General features: G+C 40.0%; 2 protein-coding genes across 4 annotated transcripts in view; one reads left to right on the top strand and one right to left on the bottom strand.

Moving 5' to 3' along the window:
* The first annotated feature begins 4,318 nt into the window (after positions 1 to 4,318).
* On the top strand, positions 4,319 to 21,069 carry borcs6 (BLOC-1 related complex subunit 6). Of its 2 annotated transcripts, none has more exons than XM_054781375.1 (7): positions 4,319 to 4,561; positions 5,246 to 5,763; positions 7,534 to 7,723; positions 8,020 to 8,202; positions 15,621 to 15,784; positions 17,646 to 17,729; positions 20,420 to 21,069. In XM_054781375.1, the coding sequence occupies exons 2-7, from the start codon at positions 5,254 to 5,256 to the stop codon at positions 20,543 to 20,545; spliced, it is 1,257 nt and encodes a 418-aa protein (XP_054637350.1). In that variant the 5' UTR covers positions 4,319 to 4,561; positions 5,246 to 5,253; the 3' UTR covers positions 20,546 to 21,069. The 2 variants fall into 2 exon arrangements, with proteins under 2 accessions (XP_054637350.1, XP_054637341.1); XM_054781366.1 differs by having other exon boundaries at positions 4,321 to 4,561; positions 5,243 to 5,763.
* si:dkey-72l14.3 (Glyco_hydro_56 domain-containing protein) overlaps positions 20,801 to 24,946 on the bottom strand; it is a 34,402-nt gene continuing 30,256 nt past the window's right edge. For both annotated transcript variants that reach the window (XM_054781354.1, XM_054781348.1), the window contains one exon: positions 20,801 to 23,555. In XM_054781354.1, the coding sequence (XP_054637329.1) occupies positions 23,217 to 23,555 (339 nt within the window). In that variant the 3' untranslated portion in view covers positions 20,801 to 23,216. The remainder of the gene's footprint in view (positions 23,556 to 24,946) is intronic.

Below are 24,946 nucleotides of genomic sequence, written 5' to 3' on the forward strand. Positions count from 1 at the left end.
TATGTGTAATTGACTTACATAAATTAATAAAATCAATAAAAAGTAAAATTAGAACTGAGGTTTATATTAACAGTGATACCAATTGTCCTTAATTTCTGGATTGTAAATTCCATATTTTAATGAAACCTTTTAAATCAAAGCTGTAAGTCCACACTTTAATCACATGTTGATGGTGTTCTTAAAAACCAATTGTGGTCTTAAACGCTTTCTTCAACCTTCCTTCCATGCTGCAAACTTGGCCATTGATAGTTTTTTGGCGGGGTGGAACTGTGAAAAATGATTTATTGGTCCTATTTGAGAGCTCTAATTGTGTTTGGTTAATAGTCGCAGGCTTTTGAGGCTTGTCAGAGAACTGGAAAGAGAGCAAATGGGATCGAGTGGTTCTTGGTGTTCTCTCATACAGACAGCTGGGTTACATTAAACATTATCACAAGGCCTTCACATGTGGTGACATCCTCCTCGTCTTCAGTCAGGGTGACCACAGACGCAGGCCCAGGCTGCACGATGTGCCAAGCTGCTCTACGCCTGCTTTCCACTCTACTTGGATCACAAATGATGTCATTCAGTCTGATTTATGGTGTGCACACATGTAACTTATTTCAAGGAGCTGATGGAAGTTATTAAGGCAGCCATACTTGCTATGTCACATAAGGGGGAGTTTATGGCTATAATTATTATTTACACCTCTTATTTTGGGACTCAACAGCCAATCATCAGTTCCGTATATTGCAAGGTTGAAGTTATTGTGCCATTGCATTCTAATCAATCACACTGGAATGATGTCATCCTAGCTATGGCACAAACAGTGATGCACTAAACTGTACAGAAGGAGAAGCTGAGTGCAAACATTTCTCTCCAATAATTACCACCCCAAAATGCTGCATTTGACATATTTATCTTATAAAACAGTGTGATTTATCATCTTGTTGCTGTAAAGTGAGAATTGTCCGTTTTTGTCATAATACAATAGTAAAGTGGCGCGTCTGTATTTTTAAAAGTTATTGCATGTGCTGTGTCAGTACTGCCACACAGTGGTCACATTGTAGTACTGCATTATTACTTGAATGAACGCTTTCTAAATCAATGTACAATTGACGTTTGGAAATACAAGGTAATGAAAATGTAATAATAAGAAAATAATAACATAATAAGTAGATAAAGAATAAGGTTTTTTCTCCCCTCAAAAAAAAAATGCGAGCTGAATATATTTAAAATTAGAATTAGTAGATCATCCATCCATCCATTTTCTATACCGCTTCTTCCTCATTAGGGTCGCGGGGGCATGCTGGAGCCTATCCCAGCTGACGTCGGGCGACAGGCGGGGTACACCCTGGACTGGTCGCCAGCCAATGGCAGGGCACATATAGACAAACAACCATTCACACTCACATTCATACCTATGGACAATTTAGAGTCACCAATTAACCTAACATGCATGTTTTTGGAATGTGGGAGGAAACCGGAGTACCCGGTTATGTAAATATCACAGACAGAAAATATGCACCACTTATGAACACATTCATGATTAACATCCCAAGAATGTTATCTCAAGATCTAGTTGTAAAATTATTTAAATGTGATTACATTTCACGTACACATGATAAAAGTGTGTGTGGGGGGGAGGGGGGGTTACATGTCAACTTTACTTGAACGTCATATAATTATTTTATGTGTTTATTTTAGGAAAAGTTTTTTTTATGGAATTACATTTGTAATGGACAATATTTACGATTCCATAATTTCTTGGCTAATTCGATCAAATACAGTCAAACCTGTCTTAGTGGCCACCTTTATAGAATGGCCACCTGCCTATAGCAGCCACTGAAAAATCCCCCCCAGCAAATTTACATGTTGTAGACCCTGTGTATAGCAGTCACCTGTCCAACGCAGCCAGCAGCCACCCATTTTGTCTCCCTTGGTCAATATCTGACTGCATATAGCGGCCAAATTACCAACTCAAGTAGAAGCTTCATGCACGAAAAAGTTTTGTTTTTCAATCAATGAAGGCGTCGTGTGTAGACTTTAATTACTGAGTCCTAGCTCAGTCACAATCATTCACAAGATCCACACAAACTGTCAGTTGTTCCACATAAAAAAGCCGTCTTCTTTTGAGCTTGCTATTTCCTGGTCAAACATGTAACTTTAAGAGCATTTGCACCAAAACATTACCGCAAAGTAGGCTGGGAACAGGACGTGCTCCCAGCGATGCTACAATAAAAAAAAAACATATGCTAGCATGCATGCGGCAGCGGGAGCAAAACTGAGTTCGGTTGTACTTAACCGAAGTATTTTATCAGTTATCAGTTATTATTAAGCCTCTAGCTTCCTTTTAGTAAGTAAAAACCTTGGCTATGATTGCACTACATTGTCATGTAGACCTACAAAGTACACTTGGAAGAACAAGAGGTGAATAAATGTATTGCAACTGATGTGAAACTGATGAGAGGTAGGATTAAATAAGCTTTGCTTCTTCCTACTCCTTTTTGGACATGCAAAATTGTGAATTGTACTATGTGATGTGCTACTGTTTGACTCATGCATGTTCAGGATTAAAACCATGAACCATGATAATAACAAGCCGAGTAGTGCAGTACAACTTTTATCAGCAGTCCGCAGTGCCATCTACTGGTCAACATTATTATTATTATTTTTTCCCCCTTTTTTTCCTCTACTGGTCAACATTCAAACTGGACGCCAACCTGTCTATAGAGGTCACCTGTCTATAGCGGCCACTTTTGCAGACTCCCTCTAGTGGCCGCTATAGACAAGTTTGACTGTATTGTTCATTTGGGGGTACGGGTTGTTTTGCCACTAGGGGTCACCCGTGAGTGAATGCCAAAATAACAATACCAACGAAGAAGTTCCATACAGCGGAGGAAACTTGGGGGACGACACAGCGGGAAGCAAGTTTTTTGGGTCAGCGAGATGTGTTGAGTGTAAAGCCGGACTTGAAGGTAGCTCTCGTTTAAGCAGCTGTATCACCATGGTAACTTACACTAAACTCATAAGGCTTTCTTCTTAAAATGGGATAAAGTGCCACTGTTTCACCGTTTACCTAATTCGGAGATGGTGTCACTATTATTGGGGACATGGAGAAAAAGGGAAAAAAGGGCATTCCCTAATGATACTGTATTATCCATCTATAAGAGAGATAGAGTATCAGCTGAGGGAGTACGCTAGATATGATCACGTGAGCACAAGGAATAAAATGCAACATGAAATACTAATTCATGCAAGCAAATGTAAATATCACCGGAGTCCTTGCGTGAGTTTTCAACCAGTTAGTCTTCTTTTATTTCAATATTTTATGGAGGAATAAACACTCTGAGGCAGCAATCAACTGGAACAAAACACTTGTTTTATTATAAAAAGGAAAACATGTTAAAAGTCACCACAAAACACGTCACTCGCAGAACACTGCCATCTAGTGGTCACAACGAGATACAGCAATTTAAAATATTTCATGGAAATATAACGTGAAAAATGAAAGTTGTTGCTCCAATTTATTTACTTTTTAAAATAACTGTTAATATGTCAAAGTTGTGCAATGTTGAGTGTCTATAAATCAAAAGACTAGTAGAGTATAATTAGTGTAGTAATTAGTGTTAACTTATGCATTCACACGCTGCATGCTGGCATGCCAGCGGTCCACCCTCGCTCCATTGGCGGCGACAATGTTGCTTTTAGCAGTCATAAGCTTTTGGGAACTCTTCGTAACCCTCCATAGTAATTACTTGCTCATTTTTTGTAAAATACACCATCCGGGATGACTACATTTTGGAGCGGAAGCAGAATAATATGTCAAACGGCGCCTTTCACGTGAACGCACGCTTAACACAAAGCCGAAAACCAGACTTCACAACGTAGGTTGATAACCACCGTTGAAGTACCGTTCAATTTTGTTTGTGGAATTTAGGTTTTGTTGAGTTGCATCTTGAGCACAAAACCTGGGTCAGTTGAGCCACTTTTGCAGAGTACCCCCTAAGCAGTCATAATCAAAGACACTATAAGGTCGTTGGTTGTAATACAGTAGTAGAAAATAAAAGAACTACACAGTACACTGTTTTTTACAATAGCAGTAAAGTACTGTAGTAAATACTATTCTGTATTAAAACTGTGCTCGTACTGGCAGAAATGTTATACTGTCAGTATATTTATATTGCTTATACATTTGGAAAAGTGTAAACAAACAGCGTTAAATTCATAGAAAGTAACATTTCGCTGCCATCTGTGTTTCCGGGTCGAACTCCAGGTTCAATCACTTCCGGTGCATATGTTGCGCCGTTTTGGAACTCTGAGAAATTATTTAAATCACCGTTTTGACGTGTAATGCTTTCAAATGTATTTCAGTACACATTTTGTTGTATTGCTTCTTTCAACTGTTTTACCACCATTCATATATAATCGGAAACATGTTTGCATGTTTTAAGCGGAACCACCGTGAGTCTCTTCGCGGGGAAACATTTTACAAAGGGACTTTACGTTTGGTCACAGTTTTGTTTTGAAGACAGCGTCAACTCTGAGAGTGATTGTTTACCCTGTCGAATAGAGTGCAGAATTGGTATGTACACGTTTTAATATTGTCATATACGCTATAGAGAATGCACTGTTTACCTAAGTATGTCCCGCAATCCAAGGCGAGTTTTAAAACGGTTGTGTTGTGTAGGCCTTTGACAGCTGAGCTAGAGCTGCTCACTGAACAGCACCCACGGTTGACAGGCAGGGAGCTAGCAGGGCGGCTACATTGTGTGTATATATACATATTCTACAATTAACAGTCACTTTTTTGTGTTCACGTTTCCCTCCTAATAATGCTATTCTTTCACTCATCGTAGTTTTTATTTCACCTGTTTGTTTTTTTTTTTACTTGTGTGCGTGCCGGAGGATATTGTGTCATGTGATTTCATGCTAGTGCTAATAAAGTTGGCAGTATTTAAAATAGTGCTTAGCTTAATAACAACTGGCACCTGTAAAATAAAAAACCTAAAAAAAAAATCAACACTGTCTATTACAGTAGACTAGAATTAAGTATTGATAACTACACGAAGAGCATGATAAATCGTTGTTAAATCGTTTTGTTGACAATTGGGCGGTTTCAGTTTTACAGTTGTTACTGTTAGGTAGGAAAACATCCAAAGTAATTTAATATGATATGATTGTCGTATATAATACATTAGCAAGTGGGTGAAAGTACTTTCTATAGTACATATATTACAACTGTAACATACTGTCCTTCCTCCAGCAGGTGGAGGGATGAGTCTCTCCCCTGTGGTGGGCACAGAAGTGCCAGAAACAGCAAACGGAATAGCGACACTTCCTTGTTCGGAAAACGGTCCTCATGTTCCAGTCGTGAAATGTGTAGGAGGGAAAGAGGATTTTCCAAGAGAGGATACCTACCTCAGACACACAGAGAACCGCCTAGGTGGAGAAAAAACAGTCCAAGATTGCCATTTTTTGGACACAGAAATGGAGGACAATGTGAGAACAAGCAGTTTGTCTCTATACCCCTCTCATGAGATGGCCCTCTCGACCTCTGAAGACTCATGCACAGCAGACTACTCAGTTGGAGTCCGTCCTGGAGACTCGAGTAGGCCTGCAGGTCTGCAGCAGGACTTGCCGTCCAATCATTCTTTATATAGGAGTGGACGCCCTGTTACCACAGACTTTGACAGTGGAGAGGAGGAGGAGAAAGAGAAACAGGACAAGGAGGAGGATGAAAAGATGTGGCGGACTGAGGTTGCTGGAGAGAGAAAAGAAGTTGAGGTGAGTGGACAGCATTTACCCTGAGATTCCCAGCCCTAGTACATAGTATCATGAACAATTGGAGCAGTCCTGAGGCCTGTACTACGAATCATGCTTAACTTATCCAATTAATCCAAACATTCAAGGTGTGGGATAAGTGGTACTACGAAGCTGGATACCAGCTTGATTAGTCAAGTCAGGATTTTCTAGGCTTGTCGTGAGTGCGGTCACGTACAAGGGGTTAGCAGCAGATGACCAATCACAAACATGAACAATCTACTGGCAGCACAGCAGCTAACTTCACTCAGGAGGAACCATGATATTAAATGTGAAGATGAAACATGACTGCAGGTGCTGAATGCAGGAAGGAAGACTGGCACCAACTAAATGCGTAAGTTTGCCACGTCATTAACGGCACACATTGACACACTGTACATGCAGAATGAACTACTACAGTACTTTATTTAATTGCTGTAGTTGACTGTTTTTGTTTACTTTTTTCGGCTGCAACCTGGGTGGTGTCAGGTGAGCATTGGAGCAAATAAAAATGAAATATTAAAATATTTAAAGCTGTAAGTTACGTCATATGAGTACGATGCTTAAGTGTGTCCGTGGTAGTGGTCACACTTAAATGACATGTACATTGATGGAGCTAACAGAAATATAAAATAATAATAAATAAAAAAAAATAAATACCCTGCAGCACTGAAATTCAGAGAAGCTTATGAGCTGCCAAGACAGCAGTAATGAGGAGCGACAAATGGAAGAGATCTGAGTTTCATTTCAGTTTTGTTAACAGAAACAACACAACAGATACTGCATCTGTAAAAGAAAAAAGAAAAGAAAATACTCGAAAAGGAAACTAGTGTCTGTCCTTTTTATGGTCACTGCAAGCACAGCGTGTCACTTTAACATACAACCCCAGAAGCTGTTTCCAAGTTTTGGTGAAAACTAAATGGGTTTTGCAGCCCAGTCTTGTCAAATCCTTGCTTTTAAAGCCTGAATTAGTCATACTATCTGGGCTGAATCGGTGTGGTCGTGCGGTAATTTTCACACAACTGATTGGTGAGTGGCCGCATGTTGGTCACACAGTGAGGAGAACGTGAAGACCTCGGTTCTGCTTGGGCATCTCAGTGTGGAGTTTGCATGTTCTCCCTGTGTGTGCGCGTGCGTTTTCTCTGGGTACTCCGGTTTCCTCCCACATTCCAAAAACATGCATGTTAGCTTAATTAAAGACTCTAAATTGTCCATAAGTATGAATGTGAGTGTGAATGGTTATTTGTCTATATGTGCCCTGCCATTGGCTGGCGACCAGACCAGCCTCTCGCCCAAAGTCATCTGGGATAGGCTCCAGCATACCCCCGCGACACTAATGAGGATAAGCGGCATAGAAAATGGATGGATAATTGGTGAGTGGGCGGGGCTTTTATAGGTTGTGGTCTCTTATTGGTCAGTGGGCGATACTGTTTTTGGCTCTTATCTTGTATCTCAAAACCTATCCTGCTCTTGAGCAGGTACGCTCCGGCGTATGAGTTACCGTGGCCATGTATCCTCTTAAAAAGTGAACTAGCTTCGTAGTACGGCATATCCTCAAGCCCATCCAGGAGGAGGAGAAATTCCGCTTCATAGTACAGGCCCCTAGTGAGATGCGTTATGGTTGTCTATGACCATACATTTTTTTGTTTTTCTTTTCCCCCCAGTGTTTTTGTCAGTGTCAGTGCAAGTGATAATTTTTTTTTCAAATGTGACCAGCTAATTTCACTTTTTCTCCCTTCTCGGTTGACCCTCCAGTCTTTACGTCACTACTCCTCCTCAGCGCCAGGTCCTAGCACCTCCACCTCATCCTCCTCGCCGCCACCTCCTCTTCTCCCCTCAGATGATGCCCCCTGCCCCCCGCACGTCATGGCCCAGGTATGGGTCCGCAACGTCCGAGGGATGCAGGACAGCAAGAGCCTGGATGAGATCAGCCAAGCGTGTGGAGGTTGACAGTGGCGCTGATGTGCCAAGATTTGTATCTAATGCAGTACATTTCATGTTTTACTATCACATATTTATAAACTATTACCAACTTGGGGCATATGAGAAGAGGTCTCTGCCAAAGAAAACTGTCTATTTTTGGAGCCAAAAAGCACAAATGGGCAGGTTTTCCCACAAATAAAAGTATTTTTTTTAATTAAAAAAATGCACGAATTTACTGAATTGCAAATGCAGAATTGTGAATATGTGGGATACATTGTAATTGAACAGACCTTGTGTGTTGGTTACACTTGTCAACAGGTGGAGCGGGGGCCCGTGGAGCAGGCAAAGGGGGGCAGTCCGAGGGAAGACGGGCAACGATCTCCTCGGCCCTCGAGCTGGAGGGCACGGTCAGCCATGATGGAGACCTGACGAACTTCATCACCAAGAACCTAGAGCAGAAGATCAAGATGAGCTCCAAGCCGAGTCTGGACTGCAGTGATTGTGAGTACCAGAGTGAACTAACAAGTTATTTTTCTTTTAGCTGCTCACCAGAATTTAGTTGGAAATAGTGGAAAAAAAAAAAAGTTCTGCAATTTTCTATACTGATGTACTACTGAGGCGTGGTACATCCTGTCACCAGTCAATGACAGGGCACATATAGACAGGCAATTTTATTTATATAGCGCCAATTCACAAAAAAAGTCTCACGGCACTTTACACATAAGCTTTATCTATGATCATGCACCTCATAAATGAAAAGAGAAACCAACTGAACCCCACATGAGCAAGCGTTTGCCGACAGAGGCAAGGAAAAACTGCCTCTGGGGAAGAAACCTTGAACAGACCCCAGGCTCTGTGGGTTAGCTGTCTGTCTCGACCGGTTGGGTTAAGATATTAAAAAAAGAAAAATAGAGTAGAGGGATAGATGGTATGTCAAGTGAGAAAATAGGAGCGTCTTTATCTTCGTCCAAGGGACAAGGAGGCGTGTCAGGAGAAAGGGGTCGGTCTAACTATATGCTTTAGCAAAAAGGTCAGTTTTGAGTTTACTATTAGACAACAAACAACCATTCACACCTATGTACTATTTATAGTATACAATTATTATGCCTAACATTCATGTTTTTGGAATGTGGGAGGAAGCCGGAGTACTCAGAGAAAACCCCCACATGGAGAAAAATGCTCCACACAGAGATGCCCAGGCAGAGATTGGAACCCTCAATCTCCTGCTTTTGATGCCAACATGCTAACCACTTGTCCACCATGCGGCCACTAGCTCACACTACTGCGTGAGTAAGCAACCGTATGACTGGAACTATAAATAACATAATGTCATAACATGACACTTTTTTTTTTTTTTTTTTAAGCATGCTACCTGACATCTCAAAATAGGCTTGCAATTTTATGATCTCCTTTGTTAATTTGACAAAATGTGTGATGGTTTTCTGCCAAGGTGTAACTAATTCATCAGTTTCCAGTAATACTGCACATGTGCATGTGCATGTTCATTTTCAGAGAACGTCCAGTGGCATACTACATAGATTGTGGTCAGCTACAATCACACATTTCATAATTTCGTCATTATCTGTTATTATTTTCCTTTAATCAAAGACTCAGAAACAAGTCAATGTAGCGCATTCCTTTTTTTGGTACAAAATCTGAGAATATTCTTGTGAGAAAAAGAGTGGCTTCTATATAAAGTGAAAGCTCGTCATCTGCTAAGCATGCGTCGCAAGCTAATAGTCCATGTATTATGGGGTCAGGGGCCTCTAATAGATACACTTTTTATCGGTTGCGGTGGTGAATGTGCAGTGTGTCAGACAGTAACATGCATGTCTTTCCTATCTGCGGGGCCTTGAAGAGGTGCAGAAAAACTCTGTACTGATCCCAAATGCATAGCCTACGACTTGTGCACACAATTACCAGTAATGATCTTTGTAATGAGTCTTTGTGCTATCTTTAGCTAGTGATCTCATTGTCCTCCTGTTAGAAGACTTGATGTCTGCCTCACCCTGCAGTACAGCAGCACTTTTGAGTCCGTGCCATCTCATCTCATTTTAAGATTGTCTTTAAAAGTGCAGTGGAGCTAAGCGTGGTAACTATTAACTATGTTTTAAGGTGAGATAGGTGATGGTATTATGTTTTTTTAAATTGGCTTTTATGCATATTTTTGAGTTGTTAAATGCATTTTGAAGCATAGCATATTAATTGTAGAAACATGTTACAAGAAAATCCTTGCTATATCGGCTGAATCCCATCCGGCTTCTTCACTTTCTCCTCTCAGTGATATTCTTAGCTGAATAATTAATGTGTCGAGGCATCACTCTCCCTCCTACCTTTCTCACATTTCTGCCTCATTAAACACACAGCTGCCCATCTTCACTCTAGACATAAACCCTCCTGGATTAAACTGGCCTACTGCTTTAAACACAGGAAGATGTGGAAGTTGTCTTCCTGTTCATTCATTTAAGACGGTTGAGTCAGACTTAACAGTCCCACTGCTGCTTGAAACCTAATAGGAAGAGGTTACACTCACTGGCCTTTGTTAGCTACCAGCTATCTGTTTATATTGTAAGAGTCAATTACTTTATTGATATAGATCAGGGGTGTCCAAACTTTTTCTAGTGAGAGGATATTAAAAAATGAACATGAAAAATGAAAGGATGAAAGGGCCAAGAAAAAACTGCATCTCAGCTTTGTGATGGAAATGAAAAAGCGTAGTATTAGTATCAACTTTACTCTTTGCTCTTTTTTTTCCCATTTTTGCAGTTAAAAATTTATATTTCAGCAAAATCTTCACAAGATCTGGCAAGATTAAAACGTGACTAGATTTCACGTTCAGAAAAAAAAAGTCTCGTGGGCACTCGGCCTGGGACAATAATAAATACATTAATTAATCACATCACACAATAAATGAAAATGAACTTGATCATTTTGTCGGCCTCAATATTTTGCCATGTGCATGCGTGTCTCTTTTCCTCGGCTCTCGCCTCCAAACAGACAGGAAGAGGTTTCAATCTGTGCATTGGTGCAAATTGGCTTTAAAGAACAAGGGCTTCAATGGCGTAAGCCCTTTTGTCAGTCATACAGTCTCTTTGTCTCGGTGGGTGGAGATGGGGCCCATAGCATACACGAAGTGCAGAAGAGTGTAACATAATAGAAATTAAATTAGTAGATTGAATTGTATTGTCATATTTTTTTCATTGTACTTTTCTTAAAAGTAATGTTAAAATGTCATCTAATTTCGTAGACCCAATCTCGTGTATTGTCTCGTCTCGTGAACTCATGTCTCGTGTCACCTCTTTTCTTAAATAATCTTCGTAAATTTTTCTTTTCGTAATATAACTACTGTATTCTCATAATATTTTGACTTTAGTGCCATAACATTATAACTTTTTCCCCAGCCTAATATTCCAAAAATTACAACTTGGATTCTGTTTTGTTTGTTTCTCATCATTTTAAAACTTTTGAAAATAAAATATATGTATTTTTTTTATATTTCAACTCTGTGCAACTAAAATGACATTTTTTCTCATAAAAGTAAGAGTTTATTCTCGTGAAATTACGAATTTTCTTCTCGTTAGAATACACTTTTTTTCTCTTTATTTTGACTTTATTCTTGTAAAATTACAGCTGTTTTTTCAGTTTTTTAAAAAATTTTCCAACTATTTCAGCTATCTGCTTGTAATTTTTTTTTTTGTAATTATGACTTTATTCCCATAATATTTTGACTTTATTCTTGTGACGTAACTTTTTCCGCAATGTAATTTTCCAAAAATTTTGTTTCTCATAATATTACGACTTAAAAAAAAAAAGATCTTTTTTCTTCAATATTTCAACTTTTTGCTGCTAAAATGACATTATTTTTCCTCATATTATATTATTCTTGGAAAATTGTATCAACTGTATCGGCAACTTTTTCTTAAAGCGATACGCGCACCGACACGGGGCTTCGCTCTTTGAGTTCGACACATGCACCGATGCATCGGTGTTCCTGGACCCATCACTACCGAACGCTTCTCCAGAATTCTGAGTCTGAACACCTGGCTTCTGTCCGCCTGCATAACTCGACATATTGCCGTTCTAGACCTCTTCAATCTGTTTTGGAACCGCTTCTCTGTGTATAAGCAAGATTGTATCCATCCAAACCACAAAGGACGCTACATGCTACCAGCTAACCTTCAGTTTGCCATACAAAGCCACCTGAACTAACTGTTTACTTCGGCTAGCCACGCCCCCTCCTCTCTCTAGCTACCACGTCATGCACTGCTCTCCTCTGACAGCGCCCCCTGCAGGATTTGTTTTATGAATTAATAAATTAAATTAATTGATTAAAAATAAATTTTGTAAATATAGTTAATAATAATCTTATTGAGACTGTCTGTTCTCCGGCCCTATAAATTGATACCTTTTATACTCGAAAGAATACGTTAGCTTAAATGAATCCACTCCTCCCATTCACATTAACTTCCACAAGCCCAGAGAATCTGGTTGAGGAGAAGGAGTAGAAGCCATCTTTGACTCAACTTTACCAGTATACCACAATACTGGTATACAACAGTATACCACAATACACATGCCAAAATTGCATCCATATATTCCCGCCACAAGGCATTCTTGGTAGCTTGTGGTACTCTCTCCCAACATTTTGCCGTGTTTGTCGCATTTTTGGTTGATTGCAAAATATGTTCAGGAGGTCATCAGCCAAATAAACAAGGAGGGACATTATCATACTCTTGATAGTAGTTCATATTTTTGTTGTTATCACAAGGCTACCCAGCATGCCTTGCTGGGTGATAAACAGCAACTAAGCGCTAAACATATCACCCACGTAGAAATAGCAGTTGATTTATGTGATGCGTTAACTTGCTGTGGATGTGTTGTTTTCGTTTTGGTGCACCGTAAGTACATTGTACTGTTTGATGACCACCTATATATAGACAGCTCCTCGTACAAATTTTTAACCCAATGTGGCCTGCGAGTCAAAAAGTTTGCTCGCCCCGGTATAGATAAAATAATCATAGTGGATGACTTTAACATTCAGACGGACGCAAACATGGACAGCCTAGCCTCCTCATTTCCTTCACTATTAGATGCAACTGGGTTCTCCCAGGTAGTGGGTGAAGTTACCCACTGTCATAATCACACGCTTGATCTCGTCCTGACATATGGTATTGTTGTAAACACTTAACAATATTTCCACAAAATCCTGTTCTGTCTGACCATTTTCTAATCACATTTGAATTCCAAATAGATAACTACACACTAGTAGACAAAACCATACTTACCAGATGCCTATCAGATAACAGTATCAATAAATTCAAAGATACTATTGCCCCCCTCCTCAACTCACTGCCCTTCATTAACCGAATAAATACTAATTATAGTCAAACACAGATTGATGAGCTTGTAGATAGCACTACCTCCCTCCTACGGGAAACTCTCAACTCTGTCGCCCCGTTAAAACTAAAAAAGAGGAACCCAAAGAAATCTGCCCCATGGTAAGATCCCCATACCCATGAGCTGAAACGTAAAATACAACATTTTGAAAGAAAATGGCGTTCCACCCACTCACAACAAAATCGTTCAGCCTGGAAAGAGAACCTTAAAAATTATATAAAGGCCCTGTGTAATGCCAGAACAGCTTACTACTCATCTTTAATTGAACAAAGCAAAAATAACCAAAAATTCCTCTCCAGCACTGTGGCTACATTAACAAAGTGTCGTAGCACCATGAACCCATCCAACCCTACCACTCTTAGCAGTGATGATTTCATGTCATTTTTTTGACAGTAAAATTGCCACTATTTGACACTAAATAAACCACCTCCCCCATTAACTGATGTTGTACATCCCTCCAACATGGTGGCCAGTTTTTACTCAAAATAATCAATATGTCGCTAGTGACAGGCTACGTACCACAAGCATTCAAAGTGGCTGTAATCAAACCGCTTCTTAAAAAAACCTAACCTTGATCCACGTCTTAGCTAATTACAGACCAATATCCAACCTTCCATTTTCTCCAAGATCATAAAGAATGCAGTTGCCAATCAGTTATACCATTTCCTTCAAAACAATCATCTACTTGAGGTCTTTCAGACAGGATTTAGGATGCACCACAGTACAGAAAGCGCTCGTGAAAATTACGAACGACCTCCTCGTTTTAGTATTAGTTTTATTAGACTTTGCAGCAGCATTCGACAGAATTGATCACCAAATCCTAATATGGAGATTAGAGCATGCCCTTGGCATGAAAGGAACTGCATTAAAATGGTTTTAGTCCTACTTGTCAGATAACCTGCAGTTTTTATCCATTAGTAATAAAGAATTCAGACATGTGACGGTCAGTCATGGCATCCCACAGGGTTCTGTGCTAGGACATGTATTGTTCAGCCTTTCTATGTCCCCCTTGGGCAATACCATTAGAAAACACTCCATTAACTTCCACTGCTATGCAGATGACACACAGCTGTACTTATCAATGAAAGCTTACCAAACTAGTCAGCTGTCCCAACTCCAGGAGTTTCTTAACGACATAAAGAACTGGATGTTTTTACTGTTAAACTTCGTTAAGACTGAAATCGTAGTCATTGGTTCCCAGCGCCTCGGAGACAAGATTGCAAATAATATTACTGCCCTAGATGGTCTTGCACTCACCCCCCACAATAGTGTCAGAAACCTTGGTGCCATCTTCAATCAGGACGTTTCCTTTAGTTCCCAAATACGATAAGGGTTTTTCCATTTATGAAACATGAAGAAAATCAGAAAGTGTCTGCCTCTACCAGATGCAGAAAAACTTGTTCATGCTTCTGTGGCCTCCAGGTTGGATTATTGTAACTCTCTTTTAATAGGTTGCCCTGAGAAATCTTGAAAGACCCTTCAGTTAGACCAAAATACTGCTGCACGAGTCTTATCCGGAACCAGAAGAAGATATTATATCTCATAGAATTGAGTGTAAAATTCTCCTCCTTACATATTAAGCACTACACGGTCAGGTACCAGTATATCTCAAAGATCTCCTAGAACCCCATCAACCCAGGAGAACACTACACTCCCAGAATTTACAATTACTTGCCACTCCTATAATTCTTAGAAGTAGAGTGGGATTTAGAGCCTTTAGTCATCAGGCTCCTCTGTTATGGAGCCATCTCCCCTACTCAATCCGGGGAGCAGACACCCTCTCTCTATTTAAAAGTCAACTCAAAACTTAGCTCTTTGCTAGCATATAGTTAGAACTGACCCCTGTTATGCTGATATGCAGAGACACTCCTCTATGTTCCTTGGTCTAAGACTAAGACCTCTGGCTTGATCTACCACCTATCCCTCTACTCTATTTTTTATATCTCAATCCAACCGGTCGAGACAGACACCCACCCCACAGAGTCTGGGTTCTGTTCAAGGTTTCTTCTCCAGAGGGAGTTTTTCTTACCTCTGTTGCCAAGTGCTTGCTCATGTGAGGTTTCAGTTGGATCTCTGTTTTCATTTATGAATGTGACCTTGATGTGTAAAGTGTCATGCGATAACTGCTGTTGTGATTTATAAAAATATAAATATAAATAAAATAATATAAATATATAAACTATATAAATTGAATTGAATTGAATTGAATCGTTGCACCCCTATTTCATATTTTTATTTTTTTAAATTTAGTAATGTGAGGGTAAAAATATTGTTAAAGTGCTGTTATCTAATGTGATTGTATTGTTTCTGGAAACAATTAGTAGTCAGCATGGTAAATGCATGTACAGTATTTCCAATTATTGTTGGGTAAACAGTACTAAAGTACTGAGCGGCAACAGCAGAGGGTGCAGATAATCCAGGCCCCAAGCAATTTGCTCACCAAATGGGATGCAGTCATAATTACAATACAATGCTCCATATTCATATTTTCTCCATCTAATCTCTGGATTGTGTTTTCCCAGCCGACTGTTCAGGTCCCATCTACCACAGTAGAGGATTGTCACGGAGACCAGCAGATATCCCGCCCATTGATCCTACCGTCTTGGTGGACCTGCAGAGGCACACCCAGGAAGTGGCACACAGTGTGGAAATGATGATGCGCAGCCTCAATGGAACCATCCAGAATGTAGGTCTTCACAAAACGGTGACTTTACTGTTTGTGTGTGGTTTTTGTGTTCCTACACAAAACATCTTTTATCAGCATCTTTCCTTTAGTTCCCAAATACAACAAGTGTCAAGAACCGCATACACCGAACACTGTGCTCCCAAAAAGTAAACACACTGCAACTCCTTAAAGTTTTAAAAGTAGAATGGCAGGTAGAGTCTCCTCTGTTATGGAACCATCTCCCCGACTCAATCCGGGGAGCAGACATCCTCTCTATTTAAAAGTAAACTCAAAACTCACCTTTTTACCAAAGCATATACCGTATGCTTCCGGACTATAAGTCACTTGGGAGTACAAGTCGCACCAGCCTAAAATGCATAATGAAGAGGACAAAAAAAACCATATAAGTTGCACTGGACTATAAGTCGCATTTTGGGGGGAGAATTTATTTTATTTTAAAATCAGGGACCAAGAACAGACATTTCATCTTGAAAGGCAAGTTATAGTAATAAAAATAAAATGGTGAGCAACAGGTTAAATAGGCGTATGTTAATGTAACATGAATAGGTGGTATGTTAACATAACATGTAGTTATTCAGATAACTATAGCCTAAACAACCCGCAACGTCATCTACTGTATATTCATCGCCATTGCACCTACAGTACCTGGATGTGGAGACGGAACTGCACTGTTGACGAGCCTCTCCCGGCAGCACGTTGTTCAAGCACCCATTTGTAAACTTGTTCCTCTAGCTGTGGCCATCTAGCCTTTAGCTCATGATTAGCTCTGTTTGTTTTCTTCATTGTAGTTTGAGTATCCTCCGCTTTTTGCCAATCCCTCACAAGTTTCTCGTTTACTCCAAACTTTCTTCCTGCTGCTTGATTACCGCTTTCTTGCAGCTTGTAATCTGCAGAATATGATTTTCTTTTTGGGGGCATTTGTTTTCCGTCTTTCTCAGTCTTTATAAGCCTCGTATGGCGCTGTGAACATGCACGCATACGGAACCACGTGAGACGCCAAACCATACAAGAAAGAACGGAGGAGCATAAGTCAGACGTCTTCCGCTTACTAGAAGTGGAAATATTCAGATATTACAGTATGTTGGCTTGTGGTCAGAGCTCACTTCTGGTCACATGACGGCGACGAGGCGGTGGTGGGTCGGTGATGTCATCGTTCTTGTATTGCCTGTATCAACGCGCACTCTGGAAGCCGTTTTCAAAAAATACCTTTTCAGGTCACCCAGAACGCTGTTTTCCCGTGTTGATGAGAGGCTGAAATGATAAAATACTTTGCCGTGTTGACCTGAAAAAGTTTTCGTGTGGATAGCCACTCAGTTGTCTTTATAAGTTGATGTTTACATTGTAAATTTTCAATGGTACAGAAGAGACAGGAGTAGCAGATACTGGCACACAAGCCTAGAATGCCCTTTTGTGGCTGTCAGTGGGAAAAAAAAACATGTATCACTCGCTCTGGAGTACAAGTCGCAGGACCAGCCAAACCATGAAAAAAAAAAAGTGTGACTTACAGAAAATACGGTAGTTAGACAAACCCCTTTTCTCTCCGAATGGCCCGTTTGTCCTGATACGCCTCCTTGTTCCCTGGACAAAGACTTCTGTTTTCTCACTTGATCTACCATCTATCCCTGTACTCTATTTGTCTATCCAAACCCAACCAGTAGACAGACAAGTGCCCCACAGAGCCTGGGTTCTGTTGGGCTCAGTTGGTTTCTCTTTTCATTTCTGAGGAGCGTGATCATAGACTGACCTCATGTGTAAAGTGCCTTGAGATAACCTTTACTGTGATTTGACGCTATATAAATAAAATTCAATTGTATTGAATTACATGGCGTTACATGATGCCTCTTTCTGCTTCTCTTACCAGATGACAGCCTTGAGTGTGGGCTATATTCAGACCTACAGAGACTCTGTGGACAGTCTGGGAGAGTCTGTGGATATGAGTATAAAGGTACCAGACTTATGGACATCCATATTGTCACATGACATATTGCATTATACAGTGAAACTTTAAGTCTTATTATATTTTGGTACTACATGTGATGGATCAGGGAATATTGTACTTTTTGTACAATTGTTTTGGCCTTCTGAAAACACTGTGTGTTTATTTGGACAGTATTTTTCTGTTAGAATTAATCTGGGTAACATCAGTTGTTGCTTATTGGGCCGTAGTTTGCACTGTTAGGCTTTCAGGGTATCTTTTAATGCAGTAGCCTACTATAATGTATTTATGTCAGGGGTGTCCAGATTGTTCCCCCGCATTTTGGCCCTCGGCATATTGTAAAAATAAAACTAATTCATTATTACTGTTGAATGTATCATGTGATACATTATTAGATGTTGCGCTCATTGTCTTTGTAACCTATGGATGTTGCATTCAGATACCTTTAGCACAGGGGTGCTCACACTTTTTTAGCCTGCGAGCTACTTTTAAAATGACCAAGTCCCAAAGTTCTACCTACTACTATAAATATAGAAAGTATATATATTTACTATATTTATTTGAAAAAAAAAATGCATACGTATTTCTGTACGTATATACACTAAGTACCCAACTAACGAACACAATTGGTTCCAGACGACTGTTCTTAAGTCGAATTGTTCTTAAGTAGGGGAAAAGGTAATATTACCAATTATATAGGTATTACATGTACGTTTATACATATACAGTATATGCATATGTATGTAAATATGAGTTTGGATGCAGTAGTAATATTAAACGAGGATAATTAATGAAAAAAGACAATAATAATAAAAATTATATAATAATACGTACTGATAAATGTTATTTACCTTTTGAAGAGGAGTGGTCGAGCATACGTCGTTGGTTGTGGTGGAGGAGGAGGAGATATTGGGGAAAAAAAGGACAAATGGTTGTCATCGTTAGACTCTTCTAAAAGAGGTAGTGTTCTGTGGGTGCTGTAGAATTAAGCAGGCCCATTACCTCTTCATAAACTTTAATCACACGCTCTGTCCGGGTTGTATCATAAAACTTTTGTCTTCCTGTATCTGTTGGTCCCAGTAGCAGTGTCACAGTGCCCTCTGCTGGTCAAGCATGTACCAGTACCAAGGCAAAACACATGAAAATATAGACCAGTCGGCTTGTGTTCGTATCTCCGAATGTTCGCACGTCGGATGTTCGTTAGTAGGGGACTTAGTGTACATGTATATCAGGAGTGCACACACTTTCTCAGCATGCAAGTACAAGTCAAAATTATCTACCTCTTTCTATAAAACATACGTATACATTATACAAAATGTAACCAGTAAACTCTGAAATTCTGTTGTAAATATTAATGATTAGTATTTCACATTCACATTTTCAAAGTTTACAGGTAATCAAAGTAGTTGCTGTCATAATTCACTTCAATATGGAAATAAAGATAATTCCACATAACTCCTAAATAGTTGTGTACATAACCTGAGTACTGGTAATACGTCAGTCACATTAGCTATGTAACGTTCATTAGGGCACACACTTCATGTATTACATCCAGTTAGTATTTGCTATCAAACATTACCGATATACCTGTACAAGAATTTAAAATGATGATGCAAAAGTCAATGCAGCCGAAGTCAAGGCAACATATTGAAAAGGTTTCACCAATGGACACATTTTTAATTTCATCATGAAATAACAGTTTAAGAAGCAAACGTGTAGAAAACACTGATTTCTGTAGGAGAGTTCATGACGCCAAGCAAAGCCAGCAAACAATACACGTTTTTTCTACGTAACTCGCCGCTACAAGTGAACAGATAACTTTTGTTATAGATATAGACATCTTACCGCAGAGTTAGTTCATCCATAATCACAATAATAAAGATGAAACTTGCATCTTCGTGTGTAGCTTGAAACACTGCAGGGGAGCAAGCACGAATCAGGAGGGAAGCTTAATGTCAGCTGACTGATGTCACATGACAACTACAAAGTGACGTTTACGCAATCTACCCAAACTACCTTGGCGATCTACCGGTAGCTCGCGATCGACGTAATGGCCACCCCTGCCTTAGCATATATTGATCTACAATGGATTGGTTTAACACCTTGAATGCACAAAATCTATCAAATCCCTGGTTGAAATATTATGCACAACATTCTGGAAAAATGTGTTATTCTTCTGGATGATTTACTATAATAAAACGACTGTAATTGCAGTCTGTAATTGTCTGCTCCTGGATTATAGTAATGTGAAAAAATACCTCTAAGATAAAAGGGAACCGGGAAAAAAACCCACTCAAAACACAATTCATTATAAGCATGAAAACTTGCAATCCATTGCAGTTTAAATTTTGTTTTTTTTTAATTACTCAGACAGCCCTAGTTTTTGATTAGTTTTAGCATTGGTTTTCAGACATGTTTAAGATTGTACCTTGATTAGGATCTGTACTAAGGAAGGGCCAAAAAGCATCCCCTGCATGTTTCCACTTCAGTGTGACTGGTTGATACAAGGCAGCATGTTTTTTTAAATGCCAAATGTTGACCTTACCACTTGAATGTCACCGCAGACTCAAAAGTAACGGGACCGTACAATGGTCTTCCAAACTGTGACAGTCTTTCAACTTCCAGAAGGCAGACATATAACCACACATTTCATTGTGTTGTTTCATTACAGACGTCATCTTTGTGCTTTCTCCCTGCAGGGCATGTACACACTGATGGCTCGATGCGAGGAGTTGGACCGCTCCATGCAGCCCATAAACGTCTTAGCGGCACAGATCCGAGACATCAAGCGCACCCTGGATGCACTGGAGGCCATTTGCAAGTAACCCCCTGCCCATCACTTTTTTGTAGTGAAGACACGACAGTACCAAGCAGGTCATCTGCAAGTAATCAGTACACTCTTTTTATTCTTAACCCCTGGGTAAATTACCAGGCATACGGGATTATTCCCCTCATCTCATATGCTTGTATGTTATTTAAAGATGATTTGTGTTTTGTGTGTCATTCATTTGATCGATGGTATCCGTCCAGCCAGCTTTGATGAGGGTGCACTAACCTCTCCTTCCCACATGGTGGCGATGTTTCTTTTTTCCCCACTGTACTGCTCCAAGGACTTTTTTTGGGACTGAAACAAAGTCTATTTTTATTAAAATGCAATAACGGCACATTCTTTCATCGCTGAGGGAAGGTGAGCATCGTGTATAGCTTCGTGTATAGCATCTTTTATTTATCTTTTGTTATTTATTTGGTTACTCTGCAAAATTGTGGAACATGTTGCGTGATTGCTACATGATGGACAAATCAAAACTAGTGGTTCATGTTACCTGTTTATTAAATTGGCATCCCTGGACTTTGCTTGTTTATATTTTGTCAGTCAAGGACCACAATTGTTGCAGCCATTCACCACTGAAACTGTCAAAAAAGGGCAGTTTATACAACAAGTAGACCACCCCTTTTTAAACTACTCAGCTACGTAATATAAATTGCAGTGTCCCTTTGGTTAATTGGTCATTAACTTCGAGTTATACAGTAGGTATTCAGAACTGCAGAACTGAAAGACACAAGGGCACGAGGCTTATTTTCCCTCATTATATCTACTATATTGGGTAATGTGTGTGTAAAGGTGACTATAGAGTGCTCTAATAATGTAAATATTCAATGTAGAAGTCATAAACAGGTTTTCTATCCTGTAACTACAAAAATGTCACTTATTCAGATTGAATCCTATTTGGCAGAAATTCACATATCCTGGTCGAGTTTGGAAGCAATTACTCGTGATTAACGAGGGATTACTGTACTTATGAAACAAATGATCATGAATAGGGATGCTCCCATCAGGGTTTTATGCTGCCGATTCCAGTACTGATCATCCATGAGTGAAATCGTCCGATATCGAGCACATGGATTAATTATACATTTTTCTATTTATTTATGATGAGTGCTATTGGCCAACGGTGCTGTATAACATGGAAAAGTCAGGACAATTCCAAGGTCCCCTGACTGCCATGGAACCCAAAAGAGAGGTAATTGTTAATACAAATTAATATCTAATGGGGGGGGGGCTTTTATTTTTATTTTTTTTCATGGGGCCCAGAATTCCTGGCTGAACCCCTTCTATTGGCAAAATGATATGATAAAAATAAAGGAACCATAAAATGACCTTAATTTAGACAAAAACTTGACTTCCTTTTTCAAGAGAAAATACTGTATAACAGGGGTGTCAAACTCGTGCCATGGAGGGCCGAGACACTGCAGGTTTTCTTTCCAGCCAATCACTAAAGCAGGTGATTTTAATGATCAACACCTTCAGTTTGAGGGAAGGAGCTCATCAATTAAATCACCTGCTGAAGAAACTGGTTGGAGAGAAAACCTGCAGCGTCTCGGCCCTCCAGGGCACGAGTTTGACACATGTGGTTTATATCATTGGTCAAACTTACAGAGAATGAGACGCCTTCTGCCGTTGACTGATGATCACACCGTGAGCCTCGAAAACAAGTGTTTGTTCTTCAAATGCTTTTTAACGTGCTACGCCGTGAGATAATTTTCATGGCATGTGTTGGCAGGTAAGTTCCACATGGCAGACATGCTTGTTTTTGTTTTGGCACGTAGTGTGGCGCAGTGTGAAGGAAAGTGGGAGGAGGACGTTGCCCAAGATGTTAGGATAAGACACTACACTGCACACAGGGATCGCTATGGGCTGCAAGTAGTACTAGCCACAGATGATCGGCGTTGAAAGGCATTTATTGGCATAAGCCAATCGCATGCTTTTTCACAGAAATCAGCTGATACCGATGGGTGGCCGATCCATCGGAGCATCCCTAATCATGAATGATCAGCGTGCTGAGCGGTCAACCTGCAAATAGTTTTTTTCTGTTTCCTGTCACTACTATGTGGCCTAAGTGGCATTAGGATCTCTTCAAGGTGGGTCTTTCATTGCACTCGAGGTTTGGTTAAGATCTCACCTTGTGTAAGTGAGTTATGTTGAGTTTTATGTCAAAGTCAAACTTAGGCACTCTGCTCAGCCCATGTCCTATTGCGTAGGCAAAACTGCTTGATAATCTAGCATCACCCATATGTCTATTATTCATGGCTCAAATTTAGAAGCAATTCGATGAAAAGCTTAGGGCGAGTTTATAAATGTATTTAACATGTATATATTAAAATGCTAAAATAGTTTGCACTCTCAGCCTTTTAATGTAGCGATAACAAAATTCACAAACCTACAAAAAACTTGGCTGACTGCAGGTGGGCACAAACTGCTATTATATGATGTTTATAATGTCCTTTACTGTATGTAAAGCTTGCTTGTAAACCAATTTACAGCAGTGGAATTCCCTAAAAGTGACAAGTGTTTCAGCGCTGCTGTGCATTGGCACATCCAGATAACATTCTATGCAGACTTGAATGACATCAGCAGGCCAGAGGTTATGGTACAGAGCAGCACTGGTCAACAGTCTCTTCCTCAAAGGCACTTCAACAAGGGTCCAAACGTGTGCTTTAGTCCACAGTCAAACAAGCAGTCACCAGCAGCAGCAGGATTATGTAACGGTTCGCAGCCGTCAGTGCCGAGCCGCTTCCGCTTGGTTTGATCACAGAGGCACCTTTTGTTATGGAGTCTACTGTAAAAGTGGCTGAAGTCCCTCTTAGATCTGTGGAAATTTGTTCTAGCATCCCACCGACAGAGGTTCCGTCTTTGGGGGACTGCTGATCTGAGACATCCCTGTCTGTTGTCTTGTACCACTGACACTGGAAGTCTTTCTTCCATATCTCGGCTGGGTCCGGTTCAGCTGCCTTAGCGTCAGGGTCGGGCTGGCTTGTGGCTTTTACTGCTTCCGCCTTCAGGGAGGAGAAAAAAATGTAATGTAAAAGTCAAGCAAATGGAAGGCTAACAGTGCTTAGTATGCTATGTGCTATGCGAATACCCATTTAGAATAGCAATGGAAGTTAGCAAAAGAAAAGTGTTAGACTTGCTAAAAGATGCAAAATACATGTACATCCCTTCTGTTGTTTGTTCCTATGACTGCAAACTCCAAAGACAAAATAAGAAAATGGGACAGTGAATTTATGTACCCTCTATCATATTTTGGACAAATTTGTGGTCAAAATCAATATCAATTGTGACAAATAAACATAGCAGAAAGCGGCATATCATGTCGCTTCTTCACTATAGAAGCCCGTTTCCATGGCGGTGACATTAATGTACATCTAGTAGGGGTGTCATAATGCACGAGACGAGACAATATTTTAACCTCACTTTTAAGAAAACTACAATGAAAAAATATACTAATGGACAAACGGACTCTTTTATTTAACTGAGTCTCAAAACAATGCAGGTACATTTTTAAACGTTTTATGAATTTTAACTGTCAGACTTCTTTCCACAAATTGAAAGAAAAACTAAACTATAAAGTGATAAAAGTTCAAATAATGACAGCAGTCATACCTGCTGCTAATAATCATTTATGTTGATGTGTTATGTGAAGACACATGTAAAATAGATTTCAGATGGCAGTAGATACGTTTTATGTTTACACGAAAAGAACTACAGTTCCCACTACTTCCTGGTTCCATGATGCTTACATGGAACAAGGAAGTAGTGAATTTCCGAAATAGTATCACATGTTATGACGTCGATCATGATGATCGATCTTGTTTGATCTGACAAGTCTGAAGTTTGATCAAATGTAAAATTAACACCGCGACAGCTGTCTGACTGTTGAGAGAGAGAAAAAAAAAAAGCATCTGCCAAGTGACAGTTGACGTGCGGGAAACACAAGGCCAGCTTGCATTACAATGTTTCTAGTGTGCTTAAAGCACTTAAAAGGAAAACTGCACTTTTTGGACACTGGTGAATTTCAACTAAAAACGTCATGGTTGAAAAATGACGTCAATTGAGGCACAAATAATAATAATGGATTCGATTTTTATATAGCTCTTTTTCAAGGCACCCACAGCGCTTCACGATGAAGTGACCCCATTATTCATTCACTCCTCCATCACACACTGGTGGTGGTAATCTACATCTGCCCAGGGCACAGCTGCCCTGTGGTAGTCTGACGGAAACGTGGCTGCTAATTTGAGCCTACAGCCTCTCCGACCACCACCAAACATTCAAACACCTGTGTGGGCACCACTGGAGGCAAGGTGAGTGAAGTGTGTGGATGGAGGGAGCAAGGATGGAACTACCAACCTTCGGATTTCTAGACGCCCTGCTCTACCTCCTGAGC

The sequence above is a fragment of the Dunckerocampus dactyliophorus genome, chromosome 1, assembly GCF_027744805.1.
Source record: "Dunckerocampus dactyliophorus isolate RoL2022-P2 chromosome 1, RoL_Ddac_1.1, whole genome shotgun sequence".
NCBI lineage: Eukaryota > Metazoa > Chordata > Actinopteri > Syngnathiformes > Syngnathidae > Dunckerocampus > Dunckerocampus dactyliophorus.